Below are 24,892 nucleotides of genomic sequence, written 5' to 3' on the forward strand. Positions count from 1 at the left end.
AAAAATGTAAGTAAATTTCTGTTAATTAATTTATTAATAAATTGCAATTAATGATTAATTATTTTTAGGTTAATTAATGGCGGACAGTAAATTAATTAATAATAATTTATGTGTAGAAGATATTCTAGAAATTAATTCATTGCCGGATATTTCATACGAGTAATTAATTTTTTTAAAGGAATTAATTGAAGTGATTAATGGTAATTAATGATTATTAATTGGGTTACAGTTTGACGGAGAGACGTTGCATTAATCCGGCAATTTATGCAGAGTCGGTAAATAATTTGCAGGGGAGTTTTGATAAAATTGATTTGAATTTAAATGGCGGGGAATTTAAAAATGAAAAACGCGATCTGACTAATGGGTTGTCGAGAAGTTTTAGTGAAAATCCTTGTAATAATTACAGTAGTAATGATAGTTGGAGTAATTATATGAATAATGAATTATTGAATACTTATCGCTGTAACTCATTGAGTTCATTAACGTCCTCGAGGCCGTCGATAAACTCCAAGTCAAGATCCACCCGAGTTGAGCGACGTTGTAAAATTATTAATGACTCTAATGATTTTTATTTTGATGGCGACCAGGATGAAGTTCAGAGGTAAAAAAAATGGTTTTCAAAATTATTTTTGGGTATGATAAGGAAGGGGGTCATTTGTGCCACAGAAAATTAATTAAAAAATTTGAAATCTGAAATTAGTCGAAATTTTTTCTAAAATTATTTTAATTAAAGTTTGTAATTTATGTAATTTTTTTTTGTGGGTAATTTTGGACCATTTGAACGTGATGGGGTAATTTGAGCCACATAAAATTAATAGAAGAAAATTTGAAATCTGAAATTAGTCTAGAAATTTAAAAAAAAAATAATTTAAGTAAAATTTTGTAATTTTTTTTTTTGGACAGTTTAGGTATGATGGGGTAATTTGGGTCGCTTAAAAATGGTCAGAAAAAAACCTTGAAATCTAAAATTAGTCTTAAAATTTTTGAAAAAATTATTTTATTTAAAGTTTGTAATTTATGTAATTTTTTTGTGGGTGATTTTTAATATTTTGGGCGTGATGGGGTAATTTGAGCCACATAAAATTAATAAAGAAAAATTTTAAGTCCAAGATTAGTCTGGAAATTTTTTTAAAAATAATTTAATTTAAATTTTGTAATTTTTTGTTTTTGACAGTTTAGGTATGATGGGGTAATTTGGGTCACTTTAAAATGGTCAGAAAAAAATTTGAAATCTGAAATTAGTATTGAAATTTTTTCTAAAATAATTTTAATTCAAGTTTGTAATTTATGTAATTTTTTTTGTGGGTAATTTTGGACGATTTGGAGTAATTTGAGCCATATGAAATTAAAAGAAAAAAATTTGAAATCCGAAATTAGTCTAGAAATTAAAAAAAATAATTTAATTAAAATTTTGTAATTTTTTTTTTTGTAAAGTTTCGGTATGATGGGGTAATTTGGGTCGCTTAAAAATGTTAAAAAAAAATTTGAAATCTAAAATTAGTCTCAAAATTTTTACTTGAATAATTCAATTAAAATTTTGTCACTTGAATAATTTTTTTTTTGTACAGTTTGGGCGTTATGGGGTAATTTAGGTCACACAAAATTATTAAAAATAAATTGTAAACCAAAAACTAGTCTTGAAATTTTTTAAAAAATATTTTTATTCAAATTTTGTAATCTACACTATTTTTTTTGTACATTTTTTTTGGACAATTTGAGTGCGATGGGGTAATTTGGGCCACATAAAAATGATTGAGAAAAAATTTGAAATCTAGAATTAAACTTAGAATTTTTAATGACACAATTTTATTAAAATTTTGTAATTTAAATTATTTCTTTTTGTACAATTTGGGCGCCATGGGGTTATTTGGGTCACACAAAATTAGTAAAAATAAAAAATTTGAATTTCAAAATTAATCTTCAGATTTGTCAATGAATAATTTAATTACATTGTTGTACCTTATATAAATTTTCGGTACAATTTGGGCTTGATGGGGTAATTGGGGCCACATAAAAATGACCGCGAAAAAATTTGAAATTTAAAATTAGTCTTAAAATTTTTTACTTGAATAATTTAATTAAAATTTTGTAATTTAAATAAATTTTTTTTTTTTTGAGTAGATATTCAGTAAATGGTTATAAAGTAGTCCAAATATCAACATCATTACCAAACTGCACTTCAAAACGTCCTCAATCATCTTCCGGTAAGAAATTAGCTTACGATGACTGGATTGAAAAAAAAAGAAGTGAAATTTTAGAGCAGAAAAAAAAAATCGCTGAAATTGAGTTAAACAAAAAAAGAGAGGAAGAAAAATTACTGAAAGAAAAAGAGGAGCGTGAGAAGAGAGAAAGGGAAAATTTTAAGTTGTGGGTTGAAAAGAAGAAACAAGAAGATTTGAAAAAGAAATTAATCGCCGAAAAAGAAATGGAAATCGAGTCGCGGCTGGAAGAAATCGAGGCCAAGACTGTCGTTGCAAAAGAAATTTATTTGAAGCAGTGGTGTAGGAAAAAAGACAAAGAGCTTAAAAGTAACTAAATAAATTAATAATTAATAATTAAGAAAATAATTAAATTACATGATTTAAAGTGCAAATGAATGAAAAGAAATTAAAAAACCAACAACTGGAAGCTGAACAAAAAAAAAGATTTGAAGAAAGTGTCAAGGCATTTGAAAAATGGCGGGAGAAAAGTAAAAAATGTCCCAAACCTGCTACTCAAGGTCTTCTGCGTAAGTGATTCAGTCGAATTTTATTATCGGATTCCATTATCTCGGAACTTCATCTTAATCTTGACCACCACTACGAGCAACGCTGTTCTCTTACTCAATTCTATACATTTGTATATGCGTGTATATTTATATATGCATTATATATGTAGATGTAAGAGCGCCTGCGTGTAGTTTACTCTTTAAGGAGAAGGGGCATTCGATAAGTCGGGATTCCCAGGAAATTTCTGCTCCTCTGTAGACTAATTGCCCGAGTTATGGAATTTGACTGTTTTTAATTCGGGAGTCAGTTGATGCAAATTTGGCTGAAGGTTGTGACGTCACTCACAAACACGCCCCAGAATAAAAAAGTTATTACCCTAGGGGTACACGGAAAAAAACAAACTTTAGAAATTAGTGTTTGAAATTATAACCCGGAATCTGGGGGTCAATATGGGGAATTTTAACATTCAAATAATAAATGTTATAATACATGTCGTCAATTTTCTAAGTATCAGTTACGATTTTTGAAGTTCAAATAGTAATTTTTCTTGCATAGACAATAAATTTTGGATGTTTCTGGGTGACACCTTTTCATAGACCAACAAAATTTGCACTAACTTTCGAGAAATGTCTCCTATTTCGGAGTCTCGACTAGACCATGGAGAAAAGAGTCTCTATTCTCCATGGACTGGACTACTAAATTTTTTGTAAATATTAATTTAATCTAATAATTAATTACAGCTCATCAACAAGCGACTCCGGCATATGTTAATCCCGTCCCTTGGATTGATACCACAGAGGAAAATATTAATTTGTCTTGAAAAAAAAATTTTTTATTTTCAGGTACAGAAAATTCTTTTATTATCAACACATAAATAAATAGTAATTGATATAATTATATATTATAAATAAATAAATAAATAAATTTGTTTAAAAAAAAATATTATTATTTAGGCATCGTTTGCTCTTCGTCTTGTAATCTTTGAATGTCCGTTTTGTCCATAAAATAATAAGATGGTTGCCGTGATTTCTTAAACAAATAAATTATTTTTCAATTACACATATTATATATACATATACATATATAGTCAACCTGAGTAATTTTCATGGTGGGGTAAGATGGACTTATAAAAAAAATACTGAAGGTCTTTTTAGTAACGATAAAATTGCGCATTAGCTTTTTAATCGTCTGCTGATTACACGAATGGATGGAAAATTATTCAGATTGACTAATTATTTCATAATTTATTACTTACAATGTCTTTTTGGATACGTTTAGCACCGGATTTTATTAAAATACTCGTTACTATTTCAACAGAGGGTACTCCCATGGCATAGTGCAAAGCCGTCCTTTCCATCTTTATTTAAATTACATTTTATTTATTAATAAATAATTTTTTTTTAATCGGGGTCTGACATTAAATTTTTTTTTCTGAGGATTTCTGGATTAATTTTACTATTTAAACAAAACTAGGTAAGATGGGGCAGCAATTTTGTTTCAGCTCCAATTATTTAAAAAAAAAAATAGGGTAGAAGTACCATTTGTGGCCACTGCTCCATTTTTAGACATTTAATCCTTTATTTTAATTAATGAAAAAGTGGAAAATAAAATTTTCATTTTAATAGTGGGATAGAAGTATCTTTTGACATATTTAAAAAATTGATTATGTTATTGGGTCTTTTACAGATTATTTTATTTGAATTCTTTAAATGTCCAAAACTGGCCCTAAAGTGGCCAAAAACGGTACCTCTACCCTACATACAGTCGACTACCCGTCATATGCCTGGTCTAGGAGACAGGGTAAATTTTTCTTGAAATTTCAGTCTCCCACTACCGTGCGTTTAGTTTTGATCTCGACTACTCGTTATAAGCCTGTATTTATTATATATCATTTTAAACGTCATATTTACGTTTTGTCACATGCGCCAGTATCTCGATTTTTCTAGTGCTTATAGCGGTAAAATAAATACTTATCTTTTTACACAAATAATAAATATGATGACAACAGTATTAATTACAGTAATAATAATAATAATTTTTATTGATTAACATAATGCTCAATAAAACTTTTAAATTGTAACAGAAGCTTTAATTGTAATTAATCATTACAATTATCAGCAATAAATAATATTTATAAAATTATTATCCGCGAAAGATCGATAGTAAATTTTCATCATTAATTTTGATATTTTGTTCCTTCTGTCAGTTTATAATTTATCGAATTTTAACGGAGGCTTATAACGGGATGTCTGCTACAAAAAAAAAAATGATCAAGTGGTCGCTGTTTGAACTCAGTACCTGCCGATTGAGGGGAGAGACATTACAGGCAGGCTTATGACTTGTCAACTATATTTTCGCGGGAAAAATTTTGAGTAAAATTTGACGGACTCAATTTGCTACTAAAAGAGTAATTAAAAAAAAATAGTAATTACATTGTCCCCGATGCGTAGAGTCTCTGGATAATTTCCAGCGATGTATCGAATGATGTCAACATGTTCTCCCAGTACTGCAATATGCAAAGAACATCTTCCGTATGTATTTTTACCAATCGCGAACAAAGTCGATCCCCCGGGATTTTTTTCAAATATTTTTTTAGTCGATTCCAAGTCTCCGCCGCGTATAACTCGATGCAATTCATCTCTCTGCGTCTAATTATAAATACAGAAAAAAAAATTATACTTAATCTGCATACTCTGACCAGAACTCGCCTCTCAATAATTTATTGACCGATTCGTCCATTTTTTTAACCAGTTTCTAAAATTTATCAGACCGCCAGCCTCAAAATTTATTTCTCGATTCCTCGTTTCTTATTTTTTTTTTTTTTTTTTTCGTACTTAAAAAAAATTCATTCATTAAAAATCAGTCGATAATTTTCTGAGATCGAGATCTTTAGTAAAAAAATTTCATTTTTTTTTACAAGTGACTCAAATATTTTAAAAAAATTTTATTTACAACATAATTTTCTATGGTCTGCAAAAATTGTACAGTAGGATGTCGATTTCTTTCAGCGGAAATCTCGACGATATTAACGCCGTCATCCTGCGTGTCTAGAATATGATCGTAACCTTCTAGTAATAATTCCACTAATTTGTCCGTCTCTCCTGCAATTAAAATAATAATTAATTACCCATTAACATAAAATGCAAGTAATTAATTATTTTGAGTACCTCTGGCAGCCAAGTAAACAACAAAACGATCGATTTCTTCGACATTATCATAAAAATTTGCTTCCTCAGCGACATCGCGCGCGGTGCGATACAATTCGTCTCTTAGCGCGATATTTATTTGACGCTCTTGTAATAAATGAAAGAAACCATTTTTTGGGTGAGTTCTTACTGCTGAGTAGTGGATTAGACTCTGGCCATGTTCGTCCTTAAATTATTAATGAATATTAAATCAACCAATTAATTAATTTATTGAATAATTAATGGAATTTAATAAATTATTCAATTACTCTAGAGGCTTCCATGAATGCAGACTCGGGTAATATTGAAGACTCGGGACTTTTTGGATACCCGTCGTCTAAATTACCGTTTTCCAGATCATATTCTTGAGTCGTTTCTTCAGAAGTTATTATTAGAACATCACTTTTCTATTAATATATTTAAATAAATTTATTGTTTTTATTTTAATCAGAACATTTTTTAAATTCATTGACCGCTACCTTTTTTAAATTTTGTTTTTAAGGGGAACCACTAGTGTGAAATTAAAAAAAAATCTTTTTTTTTGCGTATTTCGATAGACTGTAGCTTCAAAAATAACATGGTAAAATTTTCAGTGCATATCTCGAATAGTTTTTTTGAGTCACAGTCATTTGAAGAGCAGCCGCTTTTCGGTTTTCGAAAACCCATTTTTCAAAATTGATGCAGTTATAACTCTAAGACAAATCATCCGATCGATTTGATTCGAATTGCAGTTTCTTTTATATGTTTCTACGGGTGACACGCGTTAATATCCCCGGACAAAATATCCTCGCGACAAAATATCCCTGGACAAAATATCACAATAATTCAAAATTTCTGTCATGGTTTTCTTCGTAATGGAAGAAAAGTCCCAATCTCGGGGTGTGACGTATTTTGGGCCCAGCACGATAACAAGCTTATGTGTTGGCCTATTTTCGAATAAACACACACAAAATCCGTGAAAAAAAGAGCACAGCATGATAATAAGCTAATTAATGTTCTCTACTAATGTTTTTAATTAATTGAAATTTTTTTATTTATATGCTTTAATAGGCAAAGAGAAAGCAATACTTTGCAGGCCATCCTTGAAATTTCCCATCTTGGACCTAAAAGGCAATGGACTGAATCTAATAATAAAACTATTGTTTTTTTATATTTCTTCACAGAGATTTATTGGTCCTGGGATATTTTGTCGCAGGGATATTATGTCCGGGGATATTTTGTCGGGGATATTAACGCACGTAACCGTTTCTACGTACCATGAACCTCCACTTTTACGATCGAATCAAAAATGTAATTTTGCCAGGCCAAAAATCATTAAATTTGCGCGCGAAATTTGAAATTTTTTTTAAAACTCCGCCATTTTGTTAAATTAAAATTTTTTTCTCAGCCCGAGGGTCATGATACGGGAAATACCTTCTAGTCTAATAAAAATTTTGGTTTTTTTGATTTCCGGTACTAGAAAGGTCGCTATCACAGCGGTAGGGGGACTTCTTTTTGGAGCCTTAAGAGATTGTGAATAACTCGCTGAGTTTTGAATTTTTTGGTTCAAAAATTTTATCTTGTATTCATTATATATCCACAAATATATACTTAAAATATTGAAACATTTCATGCAATAGCTTTCTTTAAAAAAATTCCCGAAAATCATATTTTTTTCAGACGATCACACTAGTGGTCCCCCTTGTAAGTAATTTTTAGATAAAATTTAAAAAAATAACATAAGTCCATTTTCCCCACTTTTTTCTTGATTTTAAGAAAAAACAGAAATTTTGAGATTGTCTTTTTTTTTGTTTCTATAAAACTTCGACATTTTCCGCGAATTTTCTGAAATTTTCTGTAGGATTTTTTCGCTTTCTTTTTTTTGAATTGAAAAAAAAAGTTAATTTATATTTTATATTTATGACCAAACTTTTTAATAACTTCAAGTAATTTCAATGAAAATTTTTAACAGAGTAATTAAAGATAGCGGTTTAATTAACGTAAAAGAAATAATGAAAATTACCGGAGATGAATATTCATTTTCCCGACTTTTACTTGCAAAATTATTTAAATACGTTGCCAAGTACGTCACTGGATTTTGAGGCCGTTTGTGTACGACTTCAGTCAATCCTTTAATTAACGGTGCGCCCAATGCTGTTAATTAATTAATTAAATTAATCAATAAAAAAGTATTAAAATACTTAATAATTAATTAACTTACAGGAAGCTAAATATCGTCCATCTTCTTCACGAAAGATCGGAAAATCTTCACCGTCGTCTAAACAAATGAATGAATTAATCAATTAATTAATAAATTAATTATAAAAATTTTTTCACACAAGATAAATTCATAGTCATTTCAAAGCAGAAAAGCTTTAAATCTCCAGCTCATAAGCTTTGAAAATTTATTTACGTGCAGTAAAAAACAGAAGCGTGATTTCCAATCGATACTTAAAAGTAATTAGTAATTAATATTGTTAAGAATAAATATATAAAAGTATTAATTGTAGTAGTAATAAATAGTTGACGATGACAGAGAGGTCAGATGATGAAACAATAACAATGTTGGAAAGATATGTGCGATTTTTTTTATCTTCTTGTGACAATGACTCGTGCCAGACAATAAAAGCATCTAAAATATTTTATTTTTAACGCTATTTTTTATTTTTGCTTCAAAAAAAGTCAATTTGAACTTTCGCGGGCTTGAAAAAAATAATTTATTAGTTTATTAATTAACGTTTTTTAGTTTTCGCTCGGTGGAGCCAAGGATTTTCTACATTTTTCTTCGGATTATAATCGTAAAAATGTGGAATTTTCCTTTGCAATTCTTTAGAAATAAGTTTTCTTATCACAGATTTTTTTTAAAAAAATTTTTGGTCCATTAGAAAAAAAATTTCTCGTGAATTAATAGAAAATCGGCAGTATCCGCTCGGTGTAACAAAAAATTTTCTTCATTTCCCATTGAATTTTAATATCAAAATTTAATTATTTTACGTAATATGTATTCAAAAAGATTTTTCTCTCGTTTATTTCCGTGAAAATAAAATTGGACTGTTCGAAAAATTGTTACTTAAAAAATTAATTAAAAATCGTCATTACCCGCTCGGTGTAAGCGACTTTAGTCAAAAAACCGACTCAGTGTCGAAATAATCACATATTTATCATAGTAAAATTTAACGAGTGTGAATGTAGCAGACATCAGAGAAATTTCAAATTATAAATAATTCAAAAAATAATATTTTTAAAAATGCACTTGTTAATTTTTAAATTTTTTAAATGCGCATTTTTTAAAAATTTTATTTCATTAATCATTTACTCTATTTATTTATAATTTGAAATTTCTCTGATGTCTGCTACATTCACACTCATTAAAATTTATGTAATCCTTGGTGGAAATTTTTCGGACTTTTCTCTGAAAAACTCTGAAAAAGTCTTTAGAACTGAGTTTTTCAGAGAAATTTTCGAAAAATTTCCACCAAGGATGGCCTCAAAAAATTGTAATGTACCAAAAATAGATGCGCGCGCAGTTACAATTTTCTCAAAATCTCGAGTTATAACCTATAAAAAGTTTGGGATTTTGCACGCAATTATTCCTCCTTTACTACAGTATTTGGATTTGCGCATGCGCAGAATATTATAATAGAAGGGGAAAGAATAATGGTTGAAAAAAATCCCAAACTTTCTCCGGGACTATATAAAAATTCAAAAATTTTCATGTCTGTCTTTTCCTGATTCAAAATTTTGATTAGAAAATCGAATTAAATCGAAAAATTTTTTTCGATTGAAATTTTCCAATTGGAGTCAATCGTAAAAAATTCAAATTTTTTAGGTTAATTTCCGATTGCATCCGATTCAAATTTCCTAGACAAATACAATCAGAAAATGATTCATATTTTGAATTCCAATTGATTTTTAATCAGAAATTTCCAATCGAATCCGTTTAAAAGTTTAGAAATCGCACTTTTCAAATCGGGGTTAGCTTTCAAAAAATAGCGTCAAATAATTCAATAAAAAACACCAAAATTTAATCATTATTAATAATTACTAATTACTAACCCAAAATACACTCCAGTAGTTTTTCCAGCCGCCATCAAAAATAAATCTACTATTTTTAAAATTAAACTGACTATCGTCCCGTTGTCTAGATGAAGATAAAGATCTCACACATCTTTCCAATATTACCATAAATACATTTTTTCATATATTTCTAACCTATTCACTTCTCTTATAACTAATAACCTAAATATTCTTATTTTATACATATATATAAACAATAACACTAATAAAAATAATTAATAATTAAATTGAGCCACTAAAATTATCACAGATAAATAAATTGCTATTTATTAAACATTAATATTAATACTGATAAATATTCAAATAAAAGATAAATTTAAAAAAATAAATTATTAATTATTATAACAATCGTAAAATTTATCACTTAAAATTACACAGTATTTAGAATTAAAAATTATTAAAATAAAATACAAAATTCATCCCCTAAATTTACGTGCTGATTTTTTCTTGAACATATTGACAATTAACGATGCGATATTCATTGAATTGCTCAAAATCATCTCTTTTTCCAGTCCAATAATACTGACTACCGCGTTAATGAAGTCCTGAAGCGTTTGTAGTTCAGTGATACTCAAACACTGCTGGTTACTTATTTTAAAAGTGTCACTGCGCATTGTCTCCGAGGGCTTAAGGCCCCGAACAATACACAGTTCCTTCAAATTATCCATTTTTTTGGACAGACTCTGGAGTTTTATAATGACACTGAACCTCAAAGTGTTTCCTACCGCGGAAGGTCTCGCGCTGAGAAACCCCAACTTCTTGTCCCTTTTGAACCTGAACTTTTTGTCCAAAATGGTCAAGATTTTAGCGATTCGGACGTAGGCCTTTCCAATTTGCCCGGGTTTATTTTCGGAAGTGCACGCAATTATTCTCAAATGGTCCTGGACATTGACCCAGACAGCGACATCTCCCGCACTGGCGACGTAGACCCCGCGGCCGTACGGCCAATGGCGCCCATGCAGTCGCTTTTCGTCGCTCATTTCCGTTTCGTTAATCGGGACCAGTAACCCCGCGGCCGCGAGCCGCATTCTGATGTCACTTGGCCGCTCTAGGACTTCATTTAATGTGTAGTAAACTCCCCCTTCGTCTTCACTGCTGCCCTCTGCCATGATCAGGGAAACTTCAGCGCCAATCAGGACCCCGGTTATCTGTTTCTCCGTTTCCTCGAGTTGGTTTATCGTCAGAGTCAGCGGCAGTGGGAAGGCCTCCAAATTACGACAGGCGTCGACGGTTCCAGCGGATACATATTTGCCCGTAGGGTCGATATCGAATCCCGCGATCAGTGATATGTTATCACCTATGTTGTCATTCTCGTCCAATTCCTCGGGGTCGAAGAAAAAAGATGGCGGAGGTTGATCTGGAAGCTCCCCCGTTGCGGTCACGCAATGCAGGTTACGGATCAATGGGTCAAGAAGCTCAGAAAATACGTAGTAACTCTCGTAATCTGGGACGACGACTATTCCGTCAAAGTCGTTGTCGATATCTAGCATTGATCTACTACTACTAGCGCTAATAATTTGATTTGAGGGGTAACTATTATTGTTGTTAAGGGTTTGGTATTTCTGCAAAGACGGCCAAATAACGTCAAAAAGATTGTGGTCCATGCGAGTCACACGGTGCTTGATTTTTTCAAATACTGGACGTTTCATACAACGTCTCAACATTGTACCGGCATTTGCTGTTGGTGTATTTGGCACCGAGTTCCTACGATTGCTGGCAAGCAGACGGAAACAACGCTCCAGCATTGTAAGGGTATCGGCTTCAGTTATGTCACGTCGTGATGAATATACGTCACCACCCGCAACTACATATCATAGGGTCATTTTTTTATGTAAAAAATTGCGTTATTTCTAAAAATTTTAGGTTATGCCATTTGCTGAAAATTGCGGAATTGGACTTTGGATTAAATTTTTTAGTAAAAGCGTGAAAAGTTTAAAAACTGTGCTTCCAATTTCGCAATTAGTGATATTAAGGTTACGAGAGAAGATTATTGTAGAATTACCTTTGTCGGTTAACATTTCGTCCGCGAGTTCTTCGCGGGCGCCGAAATCCCGCAGAAGACGTTTGTGCGATAGGTCTTCCTGGTGATCGCGGTAGAAGTCGGCTTTATGCTCGAACTTGGGAAATGTTTTTAGTTAGTAATCGAATGGTATTTTTGATGAAAAGAGAATTTTTGGAAACTTACGTTGTCTTTAGTGAGCGGGTTGGCGCCCAAATGGAGGAGTAGGTTGTAATAGTGGCCATTGTCTGCTAAAGTTGCCGCGTAATGGAGGGCAGTGCGGCCATCGACGTCAACTGCGTGAGCTGTTTCTGGAAACCTTCCCGCTAAATATCTAGAAATTAATAAGGCCTTAATTAAAATCATGGGACATTTTTTGAAGTTATGGCAGTCTAGGGTTTAGTCAAAATCTTCTGAATTCAGGATTTTCAGCAGTCTACGGAATTGGGATTGAATAAAAAATTTATTCAAAATATGGCGCCCGATTTGATTCGAAAATTTGATTTTTAATTTTTTTAGAGATTTTCATAATTTTTGCAGCAGTTGTAGTGAAAACAGAAGATTTTAACCGTAAATTTTGACTGAAAAACAAATGAATTCAAAATATGGCACCTGCGATGATTCAAAAATTTCCTCTGTAAATTTTTATAGAGAATTTCTTAATTTATGAAGTAGTTTTAGTAAAAGCAGAAGATTTTTCCCATAAAATATTGACCGAAAAACAAATTAATTCAAAATTTGGCGCCCGTTTTAATTCAAAAACTTGCTCTGTAAATTTTTATAGAGAATTCCTTAATTTATGGAGTAGTTTCAGTAAAAGCAGAAGATTTTTCCCATAAAATATTGACCGAAAAACAAATTAATTCAAAATTTGGCGCCCGCTTTAATTCAAAAACTTGCTCTGTAAATTTTTATAGAGAATTTCTTATTTTATGGAGTAGTTTAAGTAAAAAAAGAAAATTTTTTCCCAAAATTTTCACTAAAAAAAAAATTCATTGAAAATATGGCGCCCAATTTTATCAACAAAATTCTCTTAAAATTTTAATGAGATTTACATAATTTTTGCAAAAATTTTCGTAAATACAGAAGATTTTTCTACAAAATTTTCACAGAGCAACAAATTAATTCAAAATATGGCGCCCGCTTTGATTCAAAAAGTTCCTCTGCGACTCTCTATAGAGAATTTCTTAATTTATGGAGTAGTTTTACTAAAAATAGAAAATCTTTTTCCCAAAATTTTCACTGAAAAAAAAAAAAATTCAAAATATGGCGCCCGATTTGATTCAAAAATTTCCTTTTCAATTTTTTTTTTCAGATCTTCATAATTTTAGCAGCAGTTTGGGTAAAAAAAGAAGATTTTTCCCATATAATTGTGACTGAAAAAGAAATTAATTCAAAATATGGCGTCCGCTTTGATTCAAAAGTTTGCTCTGTAAATTTTTATAGAGAGTTTCTTAATTTACGGAGTAGTTTTAGTAAAAATAGAAAATCTTTTCCCCGAAATTTCTACTAAAAAGAAATTAATTTAAAATATGGCGCCCAATTTTCTCGAAAAATTCTCTTGAAATTTTCTGAGATCTTCATAATTTCTGCAAAAATTTTAGTAAAAACGGAAGATTTTCCTACAAAATTTTCACAACAACAAATTAATTCAAAAATGGCGCCCAAGAATCAAAAGCTTTTTTCTCAAAATGTCTCATTTTCTCATGAAATTTCCGTGACAAAAATTCAACTTTCATTAAAAATTACACTTTCAACAAATAAAAAGACCCAGAACATATTTCACTAAATCGACCTTGAAAAATTCTCTTTCGAGCGATCGATGCGATATCACAAGTAATAAATAAATTCTCACATAAAACCTCATTCCCGTAAAAAAAACGACCGCTCAGCACAGATCATAAATAACGAGGGTAAATAAATACCTGATGATTGCCGTGTGTCCAAAAATGACAGCGACATGCAGAGGCGTCGCACCATGAGGCGAAGTATTGTCTCTAGCAATCGCGAATTTACGTCTGTCCAATGCGTTCTGTAGATCTCTCAGGTTTCCTTCTTTGGCCGCAATATGGACCGTGTGAATTTTGCCCTGAATCACAACAAAAATAAAGTTTTACTTTTAATTAATGAAAAAAAAACAGTTAGTAGAAACAAATTACATACAATATATGAAGGAACATTATCGATGAATGCCTGGAGATCCGGATTTCCCGATTGCCTGCCCAGTAGACGTTTTCCTTCCCCATTGAGGACTAAGGCCGCTAATTGTTCCATGTTCCCGTTCACCAGAAGATCTTCAACTTCAGGGTCGTCGGGCATGCCCGCGTCATCAAGCTCCGCTTCGGGCAGTTCTTCATGCTCGCCAACGATAACCTGAATGATATAGACCATAAAAAAGACAATATTGCATAAACTATTGTCATAATGCGCATGTACGGTTTCGTTACCGGGAATCGATATGTAATAGGTGTTGTTTAGAAAATAGTGTATGTGTATCGTCTACTGCGATCTTGATATGATCTATACACGTAATGTGACATATAAATGCATGTACACGTGTCTAGAACTATCGATTCCTGTGAATTTGCATGCACGTTTAAAAAAATTAAAATTAATACCATGTGCGATTTCAATGATTATGATAACTGACAAGGTTTCTAAGGGATATCCAGTTTGCTTATCTAATTAATTGTTTATAAACTGGTTTTGGTTTCAAACAAATGTTTATTGATTCATTGTTATCATTATTAGTACTATTATTTTTATATATTAATATTTTAAATATCGGTATAGGAATGCGCTATTAGTTTTTTTTAATTTGGTTGTAATCGTAATCGGGTGACTTTCATCGCACCTGATCGTCGGCAGCTATTTCATCAACACCTGAATCTCCTGTACTTGGTTCATTTTTTTCTTCTTCATTCTCGTTAGCTTCCGGTTCTGCATCAGGTTCTGGTTCTTCTGCATCAGGTTCTGGTTCCTCTGCTTCAGGTTCTGGTTCTTCTGCTTCAGGCTCTGGTTCTTCTGCATCAGGTTCTGGTTCTTCATCAGGTTCTGGTTCCTCTGCATCAGGTTCTGGTTCTTCTTCATCAGGTTCTGGTTCTTCAGTATCAGGTTCCGGTTCTTCTGGATCAGGTTCTGGATTATCATCATTTTCATCAGGTTCTGGTTCAGGATCAGGATCAGCTTCTGCCTCTGGATCATCTTCTGGTGTCGGTTCATCAGGATCTGGTTCTTCGCCCTCCTGTTCTAGTAAATTATCCTTAATTTTTTGTATTTTTTAAAAATAATTACAGTCGACTACCCGTCATAATCCTCTTTCCCTTAATCGGCAGGTACTGAGTCTAAACAGCCCCCACTTAACCACTTTTTTGAGTTTCGTAGCAGACATTCCGTTATAAGCCTCCGGTAAAATTCGATAAATTATAAACTGACAGAAGGAACAAAATATCAAAATTAATGATGAAAATTTACTATCGATCTTTCGCGGATAATAATTTTATAAATATTATTTATTGTTGATAATTGTAATGATTAATTACAATTAAAGCTTCTGTTACAATTTAAAAGTTTTATTGGGCATTATGTTGATCAATAACAATTATTATTATTATTACTGTAATTAATACCGTTGTCATCATATTTATTATTTGTGTACAAAGATAAGTATTTATTTTACCGCTATAAGCACAAAAGAAAAATCGGGATACTGGCGCATGTGACAAATCGTAAATATGGCGTTTAAAATGATGGAAAATAAACACAGGCTTATAACGAGTAGTCGAGAACAAAACTACGCACGGTAGTGGGAGACTGAAATTTCAAGAAAAATTTCCCTGTCTCCTAGACCAGGCTTATGACGGATGGTCGACTGTATTACCCAACTCTTGAATTCAAAACCTCTATATTTATTAGACTGGGCCAAAAAAATCGACTATTTTTTTTTTTGATGCTGTGAAAATATTATTCCTGATGACCAAAAAAAATTATTGTGCAAATTTGAGCCCTTAATATTGATATTAAGAGGTGTATCGTTACGACTATTAGTTTTTTGACAGAAATTTTAATTTTTACCCAAAACTCGTAAATCATTCATCTGAAAAATTTGAGCAATGTATAATCTTAAAGGAAATTGAATTCCCTACAAAAAATCTCTCTTAATAAATTGAGGTAAAACGAACCGTTTTCTTGTAACCGTGCCCTAAACGTTGATTTGTTTTTTAAATTCTTTGTTTCTATTTTGGATTTTTGTAACTACTAGAAATATTAAAATTTTTCTAGTCAAAATACATATTTTTGAAGGAAATTTAATGCTCTACAAAAAAGGTTTCTTAACATTTTTTGCTATATTCACTCCTTCGAAAGTTATTCAGGTTATTAAAGTCGTTTTGACTCAACTTCAACCTTGAATAACTTTCGAAGGAGTGAATTTAGCAAAAAATGTTAAGAGACCTTTTTTGTAGAGCATTAAATTTCCTTCAAGAACATGTATCTTGACTAAAAAAAATTTTAATATTTCAAGTAGTTACAAAAATCCAAAGTAGGAACAAAGAATTTAAAAAACAAATCAATGTTTAAGGCACGGTTACAAGGAAACGGCTCGTTTTACGTAAATTTACTAAGAGAGATTTTTTGTAGGGAATTCAATTTCCTTCAAGAATACACTTCGCTCAAATTTTTCAGATAGATGATTTACGAGTTTTGGGTAAAAAATGAGATTTCTGTCAAAAAACTAATAGTTGTAACGATCCACCTCTTAATATCATTATTAAGGGCTCAAACTTGCACAATAATTTTTTTTTGTCAACAGGAATAATATTTTCACAGTATCAAAAAAAAAAATAGTCGATTTTTTTGGCCGTCTAATATTCATACATAATTTATATAAAAAAACTAAAAACAGATTCGTACCCCAATTACGTCCGAGCTCGAACTCTTCATCGTACTCTCGGCGCTTCCAAAAGCGCTATCAGCAGGACTGCGTTTTTTCGATCGGGTCGAGCCCTCGGACTCCAAAATTCTCCAGTCCCAATTTTTCGGGTACTCGTTGCCTGACACCCGAGGGGCGTCGGGTATCACGACCAAAGTAGACATGTCAATGTCTCCTGGGCGGTTTCTATAAAAACCTGCAGCTTTTTGTTTCTGAAACAATTAATTTTATTTTTCTAGGACTAGGACTAGGACATAATTAGTCCGCTAATTAGACACCAATACTTACATTGTCTAATTTACTTTCATCTGCCCCATACTCGACCAAAAGATCGTACATATCGCCGCCATCTTTTAAAGCCGCCGCGTAATGTAATGGCGTTTTACCCTCATTGTCTTGAGCTATAGTCGCTTGGGAAAACTTTTCAACGATTTCCGTTGCGATTTCTAAATGACCTAGACCTGCAGCCTATTTAAATATTTTATTATCAATTAACAATTAACTGATTAATTTATTAAATAAATAAATTAATTAATTAATTGTTACCTTATGCAAAGGATTTAATCCATTGCTATCTTTAGCGGAAAGTATTATCGGTGATACAGGATCAGCAATTTTATCTTGCAGAGTATTTATATCATTTTTAACGACCGCTTGGTGAATTTGTTTTATGGTGACCTGAAAAATATTTTTATTAATAATCCCGCATGAAAATATCATATGTGGTAAACATATATTAAAAAATATGTGTTGCAGATATAAATATATATGTGACAATACATGAAATCTTATATAGAACTATATATAGATTTTGGCCGATTTTATTATATTTCTATATATCTTTTCCCTTATATGATTTCATATATTTCCGTATGACTTCAATATATTATTTATATATTTGAAAACTTATAATTTTAATATATTCAAAAATAAATGTTATTCATATATGGAAAAAAATAAGAATACATATATAATTCATCATTATATGACATGATATATGTACCATGTATTTAACTTTATAAATTTTTGTATATTTTTCGATATATAGAAACATATAAGTCTCCCCATATATATGTAAGAATAAATAAAATCTATTTTTTTCTGTCTTCCTCTCTCTGTTATAAGATTCAAACATTGTGTTCAGAATATATATATATATGTGTGCTAGCTTACAAATTTACATATATAATTATCAATATATGTAATACATATATGTGCTAACTTATAAGTTTAAATATATGATTATAAATATATATATAATACATGTATTAACTTATAAACTTACGTATATAATTAATTATATTAAAACTTACTATATTATATATAAGAAAATATATATCGTTTTCGGCCACTTATATGGTCCCATATTGATTATATATTTTTCCATATATATTTATCATATATGGTATTTTCATGCGGGATCGCAGTGTAAAAAATTTTCCGAGGTAACGCGGATCAAATATGGAGTAAATGCGAAGCGGATGACTGCTTATTTATTTAAATCTCTCGGAGTGAAATTTACTATGAATGGAAGTTTATTTGAATATTAAAACTCAGAATCGGAGTGAATGCGGGTTGAAATAAAATCCAGACTACTATGAAATCACTCCGTTGAAAAGACAAACGTATTTACTCCGTAAGCGAAAGGATTTTTTGTAAAAACTCCGAAAGTTCGTGGCGGTAAATTTGAATTGGAATAAAATTCGTAATCACTTCTGATTTTTTATAGTGCAGTGAGTCGTTGAATAAATTAAATAATAATTAATTATTTTTTTTTGTACCATAATAAAAGGAACAGCTTCTAAAAATTTTCTGACGCGTGGATTGTTGCTTATTTCGCATTGGAGTTTAGAACCGTGGCCTTCCCATAAAACTTGTTGCAGTTTTTTAATATCGCGGTTGTGGATCCATATTCTGATATTTGATGGCTTGACGTCCAAAACTGAAAAAAAAAAATATTGAAATTCATAGATGGTTTCAACCAGCGGACACGGAAATTTTCCTTGAAATTTAAAAGAAATTACTTGGGATTATTAATGAACTTTTATTAGGCATAAATTCAAAATAAATTATCTATATATTTTATATTTATGTAACTTTCCAAGTGATAAATGTCAAGAATTAAAATAACAATGGACCGAAAAAATTTTTATTCGCCTCAAAAAATTTTTTGCATTTGAATTGGAAACAAAAATTTTATTGGAGCGAGAAAAATTTTTTATTGAGTTTCCATGAAAATTATCTTTGAAAATGGAAAAAAATTTTGTCAGCCGACCCAGAAAAAAGGATTTCTTGGTACACAAAATTTTGACCCATCCCAAGAAATTTTTTACTTGTCTCAAAAATTTTTTGCACTTGAATTGGAAACAAAAATTTTCTTGGAGCGGGAAAAAAATTTCTTGCGTTAAGAAAAGTTTTTTTAGTCTTAAGAAAATTTTGATTTTCATTTCATGATACGAAAAATTTCTTGCGCCAAAAAATCCTTTTTTTCTGCATATAATTAAATATCAAAAGTAATCTTATACAAATTAGTAAAACACTTGTAAGATAAATAAAAAATGTCTATATTGTCCTTCGTAAAAAAATTACACAAGACTTGAATCTATAAAAAATTCATACCATCGATTTCCGCGGGGTCATTGGGAACATGTTTCTGTGCTTTTAATGCTACTTATAGTCTTACATTCATATATTTCTATATATATAACTTTCAAAGTGTTAAATAATAATTTAAATTTCAAGGACAATTTTTCAGGTCATTGTAGAAATGTTTTTTTTTAACCTTTTATAGAAAAAAAAAGTTTACGGGTAATTAAATTTTAATTACCTTCATTTTTGTTCGAGAATTTATGCTCGTCCATTTTGTCGGGTTCAGACAATTCTATTTTATCAGCGTGCTGAAGATAATAAGCCGCAGGATGCCCCCGTTTGTCACAAATACTCGAGTCACATCCAGCATCAATTAATAAATCCCAAATTACTTCTGGATCTTTGCAATTACCGCAGTAATGTAACGCAGTCCTGCCTTCCTTTTTAATTGTAAATAAAAATAATTGTTAATAATTAGTGTTAACAGAGCGGAGTATGTTAACACACGGACTATTTAAGTAGAAATGAAAATAACTGACATTGCTGAAGACGTTACTTTACCTAGAGCAATTTATATCATAGTCCTAGAGGTATAAAATAACTAAAGTGAGGGTAGAAGTAGAGTGGGGGTGACATGAGATTGGTTTTGTACATGAACAGAAAACAAAATGCTTTTGATATTTGTTACAAAGGAGCAGAAGCTTCGATTTACCATCGATTTCCCGGGGGGAGAGACTGAAAACATGTGGTTACACTTTATGATTATACGAGTCACGCAACTCTAAATTTAATTCGGAAAAAACTTATTATGCATTTATGGCTAGAAATTATATTAAGTCACGTATAATTTATAGTAAAGAAAAAAAAATTTATGACATTTTTTTTTAAATTAAAAATTTGAAAAAAAAAATTGGCGCCAAATTAGAGATTTTGAAATCTGATATGGAATCAGTCAATTGCACTGCATGTAAAGAAAATTATGGGAAATTTTGCTATGCATTATGGGAATAGTTCCCATAATGGTATAGGAACTCTACCCATACTGTTATAAGGATGGTTCCCATAATATATGGGAATAGATCCTATACCAATTTGGGAACCATTCTCATAATATTATGGGAACTATTCCCATTTCATTATGGGAACCATACTCATAATGGTATGGGAACTATTCCTATAATGTTATGGAAATAACTATTCCCATAGTATTATAGGAACCATTCCCATAATATTCTAGGAATGGTTCCTATAATTTATGGGAATGATTCCCATAATATTCTAGGAATGGTTCCTATAATTTATGGGAATGATTCCCATAATATTCTAGGAATGGTTCCTATAATTTATGGGAATGATTCCCATAATATTATAGGAACAATTTTTATAAATTAGAGGAACCATTCCTATAATGTTAGGGGTAGCATTCCCATAATTATAAGAACTGTTCCCATAATTATGGAAAACATTCTTATAATTATAGGAACTGTTCCTATAATTATGGGAAACATTCCTATAATTATGGGAACTGTTCCTATAATTATGGGAACTGTTCCTATAATGTTACGTGTAGTATTCCCATAATTATAGGCACAGTCACTATAATTATGGGAAACATTCTTATAATTATAGGAACTGCTCCCATAATTTATGGTCATAATTCCTATGTTGGTATGGGAAAAAATTTTAAAGAATTATGGGAACCGTTTCCATAATTTTCTTTCCGTGTACACTGGGATCGAACCCATGCTCAGAACAGAGTCAATAATTTTTTAATCTCAGATCGAACCCGGGAATTGAAACTAAAATTGACTTCATATCGCCGTCGATCTGATGGCAGTAAATAAATTGTTAGTAAATTAGAGAGTAATTAATATTAACTTTGAGGTTTAAATTTTACTTCTCTCTAAATTTTTTAGTGTGTGAATATTAAAAATCGAGTTAATTAAAAGTCACAGACACAAATAATTATTTCATAATAAAAATTAAAAAAAAAAAAAGTTATTTTCAGCAATAAGTTTGGAATGTTTGAAAAAAAATTTTAAGTAGGGTTTCAAAATAAAAAAGCTGTATTTTAAAATTGGCGCGAAATTCAAATTTATGGAAAATTTCAAAGTAATTTCTTCTGACAATCATTGAAATCCATTAAAAATTGAAAAAATTTTAATTTCACTCAAAACTTTTTTAATGATAATCAAAAATGAGTTTAATTAATTTATGAGTACAGGCGTAATGTAAAAAATTTGTTATCGTTCTCTAAAATTAGTGTCATTATAAATAATAATAATTAGGGAGTCAAAAAAAAATTTGAAGAATTACCCTGAGCGGGAATCGAACTGCGGACCGCGCGCTTATACCTTACGGATGCTTCCTATTGAGTTTGGAATGGTAAAAAATACTTACTCGATCTTTTTGACGAACTGTATTTGGATAATTTTGTATCAACCACTCGACAATGTCTTGATGATCATAATAAACAGCTTTATGTAACAATGGTGTCCCGGATGTGTCTTTAGCAAAAGCGTATTTTTTTTTTGGTTCATCGCTTAAAAATTTTTTCAACTCTTCTAAGGACCCACGTGGTATCGTATCGTGAACTTGACTTATTTTCGTCTTAAAAAAAATTAACTATAAATATAATTTTTCCAAAAATAAAGTAAATATTAAAATATAATAAATACCAAATAATTAGGAAGTGATCGTAAAAATGCTCGAGTTTTAAGATCTGGTGAATGTTCGCCTAGTAAACGGGCGCCACGGCCTTCCAATACAACATGTTCAAGTTTTTCAAATTCACCGCGTGACAGCCACGATTTTATTGTTGTGTGATTCATTTGCAAATCTGTTAAATATTTTTAATTAATTTTGAATAATAAATAATTAATTAAGAACTAGAATAATGATAATGAGGGAAATTATTAATAAGTTATACACAAAAAAAAATGATTTCTTGGCACAAGAAATATTTTGCGTTATGAATTAAAGACAAAAATTTTTTTTAGGACTAGAAAAAATTTCTTTGCGTAAGAATTTTTTTTCTTACCTCAAAAAATATTTTTTTACTCCAAGAAAATTTTTTTTCGCCCTGAGAAAATTTTTTTTCGCCCCAAAAAAATTTCTTTTTGCTCCAAGAAAATTTTTGGTTTCAATTTCCAATGCAAAAAATTTTCTTGGTACAAATAAAAATTTTCTTAAGGCGATCAAAAAATTTCTGAACCAAGAACTCCTTTTTTTCTGTGTGGTAATGAGTAATTATCACCTTTTTTAAATTCAATATAAGAAAAACGATGCATGTAGAAGAATATATGTGGCAAGTTTATCATAATATATATATATATATATATATATATATATATATATAGATATTTATGTATAAATAATTAAAGATAAGTTGGGCATCGAAAATTAAAGACAGACATTGACACAAATTTTCGATGTTTGTTCATTTTTTATCTATACATATATGTATATATTATTGATTAAGTATACGTCCTTATAAAAAATTTAGCTGATTCCTTTGTGAACTTTCCTCAAAGCTTCAAAAGCCCGAGTTCATTTCAAATTATTAAACAAACATGTTAACGTTAATTTTTTTCTTTTATTAATTATTCATAAGCCGTGGGGAGTAATGATGATAATAATAATAGTATTTAAAAATTTTTTATCAAGAATCATTCACTCCAATTTTTTTTTTTTTTTACTGACATAGAATTTGAAATTTGTAAAATTTTTTTTGTAAAGTAAAATTTATTTTCTACTGGTCAATTAAAAAATTTTTTTTTGCAGCTTAAAATACAAAATTCCTATATTGTGATATATTTTTTTTTACAAAAATTCAACATATATTTTATGAAATATAAGAATTAATTTGTAAATTTTAAAAAATTTTTATCTTTTACTTTCCAAAATTTCTAAAAATAATTTGTTTATAAAATTTTGAATGTAAATGTGAATAATAATAATAAAAAAAAAAAAAAACAATACCTTGTTTGCCAATAATTACAAAATGATGACTTCATTCGATTGTTATACGTAATAACAATCACTAATATTTAATAATTATAATTATTAAAAAAAAAAAATATATATATGTCAGTAATTCGTAGAAATGTCACCGAGAGAATGATAATTTTTTTACACTTTTTAAAAACACATCAATATACTAACACACGTTTTTTTTTTTTTTTTTTTTATATAATAGTGGCACTAATATTTAATATCACTGTGAGTATATATGTATATATATATTTTTTATGTTACGTAATAAAATATTCCCGGCACATTAAATATTAATTACAGTAAAAATTAAAAGAAAAAAAAATTATTTTTTTAAAATAAAATTACTAATTAATTGGTAATTTTTTTTTTAATGGCTAGTGAATTAAAAATCAGTGATTAATTATAAACTATATTTATAAATATTTTTAGTTGTATAAAAATACTGAGGACGGTGTAGGGTAATGAGGTAACACGAGAGTGTCCAGCGGAAAACTGTCGCACATATAACATTGCATGACAATAATAATAATGGAATATCGTAGCGGAGTGAGTTGTAAGCTGGGGTTGTAAGCCAGTGGATAGGTCCTCCACGTGGCCTAGTCTAGTCTGTTTAATAATTCATCGTCCTGACAGCCGGAATAACAACCTTACGTTGTAAATAAAATATTTACCAAACTACCCCTAAAGACTGTGTTTCGTAAATTCGTTGCCTTCTTTTAATAGTTATTTATTTATTTAATAATCTACAATTAAGGTTTGTTTTTTTTTGCTGTAGTTAAAAATATTTATTAACAAGGTTTGTGCTTTAAAAGATTTACGTTTTTAATTATTTATATGAAATATATGTTTTCTTTAAGTTTCATTGAAAATATAGGTGAGGGTTAAGTCATGACTGACATAAGAAAAATATGCAATGGAATTTTTTTTTCATGACCAACTTACCCCGGTAGTTAATTTGTTTTAGTGAACGACGGGTGGTCGTTAAAAATTAAATTTTCTCAGGCGCCCCATGAAAAGTTTCGTTTTAGTGAAAAAATACCTGGGGACTTTAGTTTTTTTTTTTTAAGTAAAAAAGAACACGTGCCTCCATACAAAGTCTCCGTTAATGGAAAAAATGCGTAGATCGGCCGATGTCTGACTGCCGTCACTCGGCCAAGCATTGGCAATTAGTAATGGCCCAAACCTGGTTAATTACCAGCAGCCGTTTAATTTTTTAAACGACGCTGCCGATGGCTGGCCAATGAATGGCTGCTTACGACTGGCCGATTATCGGTTCGCAACGTTGGGCTACTGTTGGTGAATCAGTGTTCCATGATTGATTGTTGTTGAAGTAGACTGAATAAGTAGATCATATTAAAGTATTAGCTCAACATTAGTAGGTTCGTCCAGTAGCCGGTGTTCAGACCCAGCTATCAGAAGGACGGCAGTT

The 24,892-nt window shown here is 30.4% G+C and overlaps 2 protein-coding genes across 4 annotated transcripts; one reads left to right on the forward strand and one right to left on the reverse strand.

The window, feature by feature from the left end:
* LOC130674535 (coiled-coil domain-containing protein 34-like) lies at nt 1–3,706 on the forward strand. The gene is made up of 5 exons (XM_057479887.1): nt 1–159; nt 230–601; nt 2,122–2,528; nt 2,588–2,728; nt 3,449–3,706. Exons 1-5 carry the CDS (start codon nt 77–79, stop codon nt 3,526–3,528), a joined length of 1,083 nt encoding a protein of 360 aa, XP_057335870.1. The 5' UTR covers nt 1–76; the 3' UTR covers nt 3,529–3,706.
* On the reverse strand, nt 3,534–24,000 carry LOC130674534 (uncharacterized). 3 transcript variants are annotated; one of them, XM_057479886.1, is made up of 21 exons: nt 22,724–22,824; nt 22,146–22,306; nt 21,868–22,077; nt 19,706–19,907; nt 18,660–18,820; nt 17,425–17,556; nt 17,167–17,346; nt 16,860–17,090; nt 14,803–15,192; nt 14,112–14,321; nt 13,874–14,037; nt 12,135–12,282; nt 11,952–12,066; nt 8,094–8,150; nt 7,896–8,026; nt 6,163–6,300; nt 5,876–6,080; nt 5,661–5,809; nt 5,141–5,356; nt 3,964–4,065; nt 3,534–3,737 (listed from the first exon to the last, which is right to left on the reverse strand). In XM_057479886.1, the coding sequence occupies exons 1-21, from the start codon at nt 22,785–22,787 to the stop codon at nt 3,654–3,656; spliced, it is 3,450 nt and encodes a 1,149-aa protein (XP_057335869.1). In that variant the 5' UTR covers nt 22,788–22,824; the 3' UTR covers nt 3,534–3,653. The 3 variants fall into 3 exon arrangements, 1 of the variants encoding a protein (XP_057335869.1); XR_008991067.1 differs by lacking the exons at nt 3,534–3,737; nt 3,964–4,065; nt 5,141–5,356; ... (2 more) ...; nt 6,163–6,300; nt 22,724–22,824 and adding exons at nt 9,929–11,753; nt 23,449–24,000 and having other exon boundaries at nt 7,898–8,026; XR_008991066.1 differs by lacking the exons at nt 3,534–3,737; nt 3,964–4,065; nt 5,141–5,356; ... (1 more) ...; nt 5,876–6,080; nt 6,163–6,300 and adding an exon at nt 9,929–11,753 and having other exon boundaries at nt 7,898–8,026; nt 22,724–22,830.
* Nucleotides 24,001–24,892: the final 892 nt, after the last annotated feature.

The sequence above is a fragment of the Microplitis mediator genome, chromosome 9, assembly GCF_029852145.1.
Source record: "Microplitis mediator isolate UGA2020A chromosome 9, iyMicMedi2.1, whole genome shotgun sequence".
In the NCBI taxonomy this organism is placed as follows: domain Eukaryota; kingdom Metazoa; phylum Arthropoda; class Insecta; order Hymenoptera; family Braconidae; genus Microplitis; species Microplitis mediator.

Bases quoted from the DNA above. Each gene is read 5' to 3' on its own strand.
- LOC130674535 (XM_057479887.1), top strand. From the start codon at position 77: ATGGCGGACAGTAAATTAATTAATAATAATTTATGTGTAGAAGATATT. The intron at 160-229 runs GTAATTAATTTT...ATTGGGTTACAG, and splicing joins TTGCCGGATATTTCATACGA to TTTGACGGAGAGACGTTGCA. The intron at 2,729-3,448 runs GTAAGTGATTCA...AATTAATTACAG, and splicing joins TGCTACTCAAGGTCTTCTGC to CTCATCAACAAGCGACTCCG.
- LOC130674534 (XM_057479886.1), bottom strand. From the start codon at position 22,787: ATGATAAACTTGCCACATATATTCTTCTACATGCATCGTTTTTCTTAT. The intron at 22,307-22,723 runs GTGATAATTACT...AATATTTAACAG, and splicing joins TTATATTGAATTTAAAAAAG to ATTTGCAAATGAATCACACA. The intron at 5,810-5,875 runs GTACTCAAAATA...TTTTAATTGCAG, and splicing joins TGTTTACTTGGCTGCCAGAG to GAGAGACGGACAAATTAGTG.